This window comes from Cygnus atratus, chromosome Z (genome assembly GCF_013377495.2).
Source record: "Cygnus atratus isolate AKBS03 ecotype Queensland, Australia chromosome Z, CAtr_DNAZoo_HiC_assembly, whole genome shotgun sequence".
Lineage (NCBI taxonomy): Eukaryota > Metazoa > Chordata > Aves > Anseriformes > Anatidae > Cygnus > Cygnus atratus.
The window spans coordinates 13,535,096-13,544,513 of record NC_066396.1 but is presented as its reverse complement, the minus strand read 5'-3'; the positions used below and the strand labels follow the sequence as shown (position 1 = coordinate 13,544,513).

The 9,418-nt window shown below is 47.7% G+C and overlaps 1 protein-coding gene across 4 annotated transcripts in view; it reads right to left on the bottom strand.

Moving 5' to 3' along the window:
* Window positions 1-4,897: 4,897 nt before the first annotated feature.
* The window catches only part of EGFLAM (EGF like, fibronectin type III and laminin G domains), a 75,870-nt gene continuing 71,349 nt past the window's right edge, over window positions 4,898-9,418 (bottom strand). For all 4 annotated transcript variants that reach the window (XM_035563820.2, XM_050716383.1, XM_050716384.1 and 1 more), the window contains 4 exons: window positions 9,063-9,206; window positions 7,659-7,742; window positions 6,558-6,661; window positions 4,898-6,064 (listed from right to left, as the gene is read on the bottom strand). In XM_035563820.2, coding sequence (XP_035419713.1) covers window positions 5,910-6,064; window positions 6,558-6,661; window positions 7,659-7,742; window positions 9,063-9,206 — 487 coding nt within the window. In that variant the 3' untranslated portion in view covers window positions 4,898-5,909. The remainder of the gene's footprint in view (window positions 6,065-6,557; window positions 6,662-7,658; window positions 7,743-9,062; window positions 9,207-9,418) is intronic.

Sequence of the window (9,418 nt, the reverse complement as noted above, 5' to 3'; positions counted from 1 at the left end):
AGGGCCAGAGCTGAGCCAAGTACATGAAGGACGCAGACCAGCTAGCCTGGGCTGAGCTCTACTGCTACTGAGGCAATTTGGAAGAGCAGCTGAGAGCGTTGGCCCTTGAAGACACAAGATGGTCTCTGTCCTCCTCACAGCCCCCACCAGCTCTGCCCCATTACAGGGAGCTCCAACGTGGCAAACAGCCCAGCAATGCTCCTTACTGTGCATACAACATGCCTTCTCTGTGTGAGAGTTCACCTCCAGCATTGTGTTTGTTTTCTAGTCACGAAGCCGGTACAGATATCAGTTACTAACAATATCCTGTTGGGCTACATTTACAGCCACTATGGAGAAAATACCTCAAGCCAGCTGTGAGCTGGAGCTTTTCATTTTGAGTGCATTTCACACTTTATGAGCTACTTGGGAACTATGAATACAGGCACTTTTAAAAAAATAATTAAAAATCACAGAGCCAGGAATATTCTGAGTTTCATATAGTGTTAGGGCCTTCAGAAGAATGTGATTTGTGCTGTAACAATACACTGACCAAGTCTGACGGTTGGGTAGTGATGGAGAGTTGGGATGGTCCATTCTTCACCATGAGGACATGGGTGCAGAGAGGGACTCAAGATGTCATTATTTCCTGTCCTCATTCCCATATGTATCATATTCTTTTGCCTAACTACATTTCCTGCTTGCTGTCAGCACTAGCTGCTCCTAACACATCACTGCCTATAGCAGTAGCATCCAGTGTTTCCCTGCATTTCCTCTTGCAAAAAGTTATTCTCAACACATGAATAAAGGCAAGAGTCCATGTGTACAAGTCATTCATTAGTACTAAAAAAAAAGCAACTGTATTCTGGTTGTTTGAATGAAAGCTGGATGATGAATTGGTGATTTCATTTTGAATTTGGCTTTGTTGATGCCAAAATTAAAAGATGTAGTGAGGGGAAAAAAGTGGAAGTAATAGAAATTGTGAAGAAAATTTTAAAGATTACCTCTCGTTGTCTTCAAAAGATGGGAAAATTGAGGGAAACTCTTCTGTGTCCACAAAAAGTGACAACAAAAGTTGCCGCTGTTGCCACTGGAAAATATTTAAGGATCTGCAATACAAACAAAAAGGTTGAAAGCCACTGTCTTGCAAGCCAGCCTGAACTTCTGCTGTCCTGTTTCTTCTACCCAGTCCTCAAACCCAAGTTTTTGTGGCCGCCAGGCCCACAGTGACCCTTGTGACATCCCCGCTTCCCACTCCTGGTGTTTCACCACCATGTGCAGTGCTGGAAAACGCGGCCGGTGGGGCTGGCATTGAGAGAACGGCACCACTTTTTCCTCAGACAGGAAGAGTGAAGGAAGCTTAAAAAAGACATGGGGAGGAGAGGAACAACGTTGTCTTTGTCCTGTGCACAATAAACAAAGAATAATGCTCCAACAGTGAGGGGAAATACAAGTGAAATGGGGATAATAGGCCTGCAACGCTGCCAGGCACTCTCCATGGTGGGGTTTTCTGAGAGGGCAAAGATGAGTTGGGGCTGGCAGAGCTGAGGGGGGTGAAAAAGGGACTTGAAGAGGTGATCTTTTATATCATTTCACACACCACAGCCAGTGCAGGGCCTACCCCAGCCTGCTCGGGGACACAGCTGAGGGCCGGTGCCTGCAGGCCGCTGGGAACAGCAGGCCCTGGCACCGCTGCCACTTACTCACCGGTGAGCCCGAGCACGGGGGTGGCAGCTACGTCCTCGCCCCTCCGTGGGGACCGAGGGCACCCGCAGTGACTCAAACCGCAGGAAAATAGGAGCGAGTGGGAGGCCTGCCCCCCCCTCCGCCCCTGAAGTAAACTGCTGACAGACAGAAGTGTCCGGCTGATAGGATGGGGCTGCTGATCTCCGTGAGTAAACCACGGCTGCATTTTTAATCCAATGTTTTAAAGTGTTTTCCCAAAAGCAAAGCCTGGCTAATGAAAAGCGTAACTTTAGCAGTCCCCTCCTCCTCTTCGCCTCAGGGCCAAGCTGGGGGGAGAAGAGCTCCGGGCCCCTCAATTTGACTGCCCAGGACACACCACCACCAAGGCAAGGCTTTGCCTACCACAAAAATTTGACTACCCTGTCCTTAGCAGACTTTGTCCTTGTCCTCAGCAGGCCTTTCTGCTGAAGCAGCTGGACCCTGGGGAGGTGGCTTGGGCTGGGTCACAGCGAGGCATGCTGCCCTGTGGGAAGGAAAGGCAGGGAGCAGCTCCCAGAAACAGTCAGTGACTGGTGGGCGTCCTTTCCCCCTGCCACCACCATCCCTTTTCTCCTGAATGCCCCGTGTGTTCCAAGGCACAGCCCAGAGCCTGCTTTGTCCCATCCAAGGCTGGCACCAAGCAGGGTGTTTACCAATAGAAAGGTGGGGTTTTTTTCCAGGATAAATGTGGAAAATCAGGAAGAAAACTAAGAGTTGAGATTTAGGAAAGAGATTACATTACAAAGAGAGGCACGAGGACTTAGGGATACAAGCTGCTTTTCCATGTCTCTTCGCTCCTCTGTAGATTTCTTGGTTTTTTGGTTTTTGGTTTTTTTAAACCGTCTGCTCCTTGCCTACCTCTCAGAAGCACACAGAGCCACCACTTGCCTCACAGGTCACTGCAGGGGGACTGGGCACAGCAGGGCCCAGGCATGGACAGCTGTCTCCTGGATGCCACCTCTGCCGTGGGGATTTGAAATGTAAAGCAGGACCCAGTAGTGACAAAATCCACCAAAGAGCTACAAACCGGCTCCAAGGGCTTCTGGAACTATCGTACATGTACAAAAGCCCTTGAAGTTGCCACAAATTCAAAAGCCTAGTTTTTGACCCATCAGAAAGTCCTGCCAGAGGTTGGAAATGGTGACCATGTGGTGGGCAGTCTCCATGCCCTGCAGTTCACTCCAGAAAAACCAGGCACTTGCAGCAAAAGGACACAGGACTGTCAATGGGTGTGAGTGCATCCTGCTGCAGTGCCAGGGTTGCACTGAATCTCAGATATATACCGGGTGATAAATAATAAGGTTAATAAAGAACGTTGGCGAGCAAGCAACACATCCAAGGCCAGTTCCTGGGAAAATGACTAAGTGCTCTGCCATGCAGCCTCCCCTTTTCCCCTCTCCTGCCCTAGCCTGGTTCCAGGGGTGGCTGAGCCTCTGTACCTGGTCAGATGCTCCTGAGCTCCTGGCACCAGTGTTCTGCCCAGCCTGCCGAGTGGTGGAAGCCTGGGGGCATGGCCAAACTTTGCCAGGGAAACCACAAATGCACGTGCAGGGATGCTCCCCATCTGGAATTTTCTCAGGCTCTCTCTAAAAAGTCCCAGAAAACACTACTTTTTTTTTTCTTTTTTCCTTTTTGAAGGAATCAAGCCTCACACCATCCTTGCTATTCACCCCCCGCCAGCGCCGTGCAGCTGTGTCACTCATGCTCAGCCTGCGCTGCGGCGGGGCGATGCCGCCAGCACCAAATTCCCGTGTGGTGATACACACATTTGGGAAGAGGCGTTCGCAGAGATGCAGCTTGCTGCTTTTCCTTTTCCACAACAACAGCAGAGGTATTTCCTACCAGCTGCCCCCCTCCCTGCATTTCAAAGAGTAGCTTTTGTTCTGGAGAAATATTGCCTTGTACCAAAACATCAGCTACACTGCAGTAAATCTTAAAATAGAGATCTCTCCCACCAGGTGTTTGCCTTGGAACTGCTCTCCAAACCCTGCAACAGAAATGAAAGGATGGAAATGGAGAGGCTCACTTGACAGAGCAGGGAGTGATGCAGTATTGGGACTGGCGCTGTCCCTGTCACCGGCATCACAGTGGTCCCGAGGACAAGGGGTCTGGCTGGCCAGATCTCTTTGCCTTGTGTTGGAATGGGTCAGGTCTTTGCTGCTTGGGAAAACCCACATGCACATAAAACACAACTCTTTCCTCTCCAGCAGCCAGCAAGCCTCCACAGTTTTTCATTTTTACCCCATTTCTAACTCCTAGCACTTATCCTGTTTATATCCAACAGCATCAAATTCCACTTACCTCCAGTTTAAAGCCATGTCCTGGCCATGTACTTCAGTGACACTTAATGCATACATTATCCTGCTTTTTTCTGACCACACATACACCATACATTCATGACCATACACCTCTGTCCTTACGGGGTTCCCCAAACCAAAAAAAAAGACACCTTGTTTCTCCTGGGACAAAAGCCATGTGTGTCTCCAGCTCATCTGCCATCTGCTTATTTCTTCTGCAGTTTTTCTGCAGTGCTATTTCAACAGGGGACGGAGCACAGGTGCACATGTTACATGCTGGCACCACCATATATTTTTCTGTTTCTTTCTGTTTCTAACAACTCCTAGCATCTCTTTTTGGCCACTGCTGCCGGGTCTGCATGGAGCACAAGATCTTTACCCCAAGCAGTCAGGGTCTCCCTTCCAGAACATAAAAGAGGAGCTGTGGTCTCCTTGGCAGCTATTTCACATGTGCTCACATCTAGCACCACCAACCATGTGTTCACTCCAGCCTGCAGCTGTTCAAAGCCAGCTCTAGATGGGATGAGACTCAGAAACATGTTTTGGTTCCCAGGGAGCACCCTGGGCACAGTGAAAAAGCAGCCAAATGATCCTGTTGCCCATTGCTTTTGCCACATCAGGTCCTCAGAGAACGTTGTCATTCAAGTGAGCCCATGCTGGCACAGAAGTCAGTTCTTCTCTGGCACCTCTGCCCCTTGACAGCTCATGGCTCTACTTCAGACAAAGAGTTAACAAACCCAGAAATCTCTAAACTATGAAATTCTGGATCATTTCCTTACTGTCTCAACAGCACTCTTTTCGCCTGCTTAAATTACAGTTTGGCAATCAAGGTTGCACAAGTGTTGGTCCAGTGCCTAGAAAACATTTTATTTTAAGAGGTCTGTGACCTACCGAGGTCTCTTGCACATCTCTTTTCTCATTTTTCAGCATTAAAAATTGTGATTTAAAATACCACAGCAGCAAGAGTTTGTACTTTTTTCCTCCTAATCTTTTAATCTGTTTAAGCCAGGAAAACTTCATAATGTACATTTCGAACTGTCAAAATTTACAAAACAACAACAAAAAAAAAGAGATTTAAAACCGGTTATAACTCACAAATATCTCCACCAAAACTGTATAATACAGACACTGAGCCTTCTGTATAACCAACTGAACCCACAGGTCACTTTGCTATTTTTAGGAAAGTGTGCAAAGAGCTAATTGTATTGTACACCTAAATGGCAAAAGTTATATCATGTAAGCAGGTCTGCTGCTGCTATAAAAAATATACAAGTATAAAATTACTCCTATAAAATTGGTTCGTTGATTTTGTTGCTTGTAGTAAAAAAGTAGACTTTAAGAACTTTCCTCCTCAACAAACAACAACGTTTTGAAACCAGTCACTGCAGCTGTTATTTACACAGGATGAAACATAACTTAGCTAAATCAGAGCGGTGAGAAGAACTGCGGTTTTGGGGACATACATTTGAATGCATAGATACGTTGCCTGCTCTTGTATCTGTTGCACAATACAGTCGTTGTACCATTGCAAAGTAGAAGGTGGAATGAATGCAGGTGTTTAAAGACTGCCCTTTTTGACATTAAAAAAGACAACCTATGGACCACAACACAGCCACTGAGCTACTCGTAACACCACACAGTTCTCTGCTGTTTGCACTGACGCACGACCTTTAGCGCTTACTAAACACGCAGCGGGTAAAGGGGATGGCTCCTACACAAAATACTCAGTTTGGTTTGGTCAGCAGAGGAAAGGAGAGGGAAAATATTCTTTTTTTCAGGGTTTCCCTTTGGCTCTGTCATCTTCTGATGGCGACCATGGTCCGGCTGTGGAGGGCTGCAGCAGCCAGCTCGCTTTCATCTGCACACGCAAGCGCAGGATGGGTCCTCAGCTCCGGGGCTCCTCTCTTGTCACTTGGTCCCACACATGTTGATGTTCTTCCCATCAGCTGCATCCTCCACCAGCGAGATGTGGTAGTCGGTGGACAGCGTGAGGTGCGAGATGCAGCCCACCAGCCCTCGCAGGTACTGCCTGTTGGTGTGCAGGGCGATCTCCTTCATGCCACCTGGGGAAAAGGCAGCGATGAGAAACTCTTCACCAACATGTGCTCCTGCTCAGCCCACTGCATGCCCGGCAATGCGACACAACTTCCTAGCAGACCTCACAGGTGAATTTTAAAGTACAGATTGTGCTGTGTTTTTAAATACAGCTTTTGGGCACTCAGAGGGAACAAGCAGAAGAAAACAAACATGGATCCTGATTACTTATTGCAGAAACTGTAGCAGCAATAAGCACTGGATAATCTTTTGCCCAGGCTCCCACTAACGTACAGGGTTTGCAGCTAATGTTACTTGCTGGGGATTACAATGAGCACCTCAGTACTGGTCCCTTCTCCTACCACAGTTCCTTTTCCCTCAGAAACCAGGTTGTGGAGGACCAGAGGCTGCTTCATGGAGCCTTCACCTGGAGTCAGATGGAGCTTGGATGCCTTGGCTTCCAGCTTCCCTTGCAAGCACAAAAACACAGTCAGGTGCTGAACATGGACAGTGAGCACTCACCTACATAGAGATCTCCATTGATGTTTAGCTGCCTCATCTTTCCAGGGGATTTACCAGTCCTGGCTCCGTAATCATCCACAGTTACTTTGCCAGATTGCCCATCCCTGAAATGAAAAACAAACAGCTCTTAGGCATCCAGACCACAACCAGGTGGGAGGAGCAGCAGCATCCTCCTCCTGCCAGGAGGCCAAGGGGATTCAATGCCTGGTGGAGGATGGGACTGATTTTAGGCAGTGACAAGCTATGGCAATCCTGACCCCTCAGGGTGTTTCTTTTCACAGACCTGCAAAGGTGGGGACACATTTCTGGAGGAGAAAGAAACTGGAAAAGAAGTAAGTTGCACACCTAGGGGAGGATGGGCAGGTGCTGATGTGCTTTTTAAAAATCAGCCGTGATATAAAAAGTAAACTGCAGAAGCTTAACCAAGAAGGGTGAGAAAAGGCAAGGTGAGGTAAAACTTAAGTGCCCTGCTCAAATGGCCCCTTTCTTGCTAGAGCTTTTAGGCCACTTCCACTTCATAAATGGTTAATAACTGCTTTGACAGAAAAGCCACTTTGTTGGGCTTTTCTCCTCACTGAATTTGGTGACAAACTGTGCTAACATCAGTCTGTGATTTCCAGGGAACCGACGTCTCATGAGGAGAGAGATGCGGGCTTTCCCCACTGGGCACGCCAGCCTCCCATGAGGTAATGAGTTATAAATATGAGTTACATATACACTGCAAGATGTCTGCACCTCCCCCAAACAGAGAAAGTAGGCATACACGGTCTGTGCTCCAGCCCTTGTGCCAGTCCTCAGAGTGCTCACTAGGGAATTTCAGAATGCAGATGCTAAAGAGAAATGCAGTTAACCCGCACGGTATGGGCTGGAGAGATGGCCTGTCACCGCCTGGGAACAGCCCCGCGTGATGCTGGCAGCCTGCCTGGAGCTGCACTGGCCTTCAGAGCTGGCACCGCCACCTCCAGTACAATGATCTCTGTGTGTGCCCTCCTGCAGCAGCTGAGCTGCTCGCAGCTCTGCCCCGAAGTGATGCGAGAGCACGGAGGGAGCTGCGGTGGCTCCTCTGCGGTGCTGCCCCTGGGATGAAGTGGGGACACTTACCGAACGGCCTTGACCCGGTGCCACCGGCCGTCGCTGAACGAGCCGTTCACCACTATGGAAGCAATGCCGCTGCCCAAATTGTAGCTGCAATTAAAAAAAAAGAAACAACACACGCCAAACCACAATGTAAAGTGTTACCACCTCCCTTGCAAAGACTGTCTCACCGCACACTGATTGAGCACCATTGCTCTGTGCCTCATACATCAGCTCAGCCCCCAGAGCCCACCTTTAGCTCAGATTTTGCAGGTGAATGGTAGCTTCCTTTGGAAACCCAGTGGTGATGCACTTATTTTGGAAAGTCGGGCTCATGGAGGAACACACAAAGCTCCCTCCTGCCCAGGTCAGAGAGGGTACCATCATCACCGGCCCAGGCAGCACAGAGAGGGCTTCTGCATAGCATTTCTTCCTGGAGCCAGGAGGCTGTGATGGTTGGTTACATACAAACCCTTGGCCTAATGGGAGAGAGGTTGCTAAACTCGGTTGCTAAATAAACTATTACCAGTCAAATAAAGCATGCATTACAGAGAAGGTTGAGACCTGTGATGTTGGAAAGGATGAAACCTAATGATATAAATACAGAGATAATCGTGAACCTCATTGGTTCATTTGCAGATCAGTATTTTTTTGCTGCTAATGAAATTACTCAGCAGACATGATGTCCCCATCAGGTTCACACTTCAGGCATCTTAATTTCTGGGTTCCAGATACCTGAGCCTACCTTCACAAAGCGGAGATGATGCTACCTAGAAGCAGGATCATGAGGAAAGATATGGCTTTCAAAAGGCACGAGTCCCATAAAGCACCATGCACAACGTTGCACAGATTCTGCCTAAGTGTCTGCAAGCGTGAAAGCAATTCTGGAGAGCAAGAACAGGAGATCAGCCTGTTTTTCAGTTTCTCAACACTCCCCTGCTTTATTTTTTTGACAATAATATTATTTGTTTCTTAAACAAGTGGTTGTGTTGGTGGTGGCAGTAACAAAACCCAGTGCCAGCTGGTCTTGTTTCACAGGGAGAGTTATTCTGGGGTTTAAGAAGGTGAAAGTCCTGCTCCCATGTACACACCTGATGCCCTACATCTGGTCTACTTAATTGAGATAGCAAAAGCAATGCGGGGAGTTATCGACAGTGCTCCTATCCTTGTAGGGTGACTTTTAACAAAATCACAGTAAAAATATGATGTTTTAGGAATTGTTAGGGAGAGAGGAAGAGTGATGTAAAGTTGGCAGCATGTTACTTCGGTTTGTATCCTTTCCCAGACAAGAACTGGATTTATCACTGAACAAAACAAAAGTTGGAGGTGTCCCACAGTGCACCAAAGGACAAGCACATTGGATGTGCAGTGGAGGCACCTTCAAGCACTGAGTGCACTGTGCGCAATAAAAATAAAGATGTGATAGTTTACCTGAATATTAATGCTCCTTCTTGAAGGCCTATAGAAATGAAATCACTATTAGGTCGCATGGGACTGTCTCCCCTCCACATCAAAAGACCTTCCTTCATTGTGGTTTTAAACCTCATGAACACATTTGTTCTTGCTCCTGATACCCTGTTTAATGTAAAAGAAGGAAATAATAGTAAAATATTGCACTGAGACAGTCTTCTTTCAAACAAACCTAGAAGATGATGCAGCATTTCTTGTCCCTTAGTCTTACTGGATACTTCCTAGCAATTTGCCTACATTCTGATTTGTGAGGGACTGTGGTTCACAGCCCCATTTCCAGCATTTCAGGGTGGTAGAATTGAAATTAGTTCTCCAGA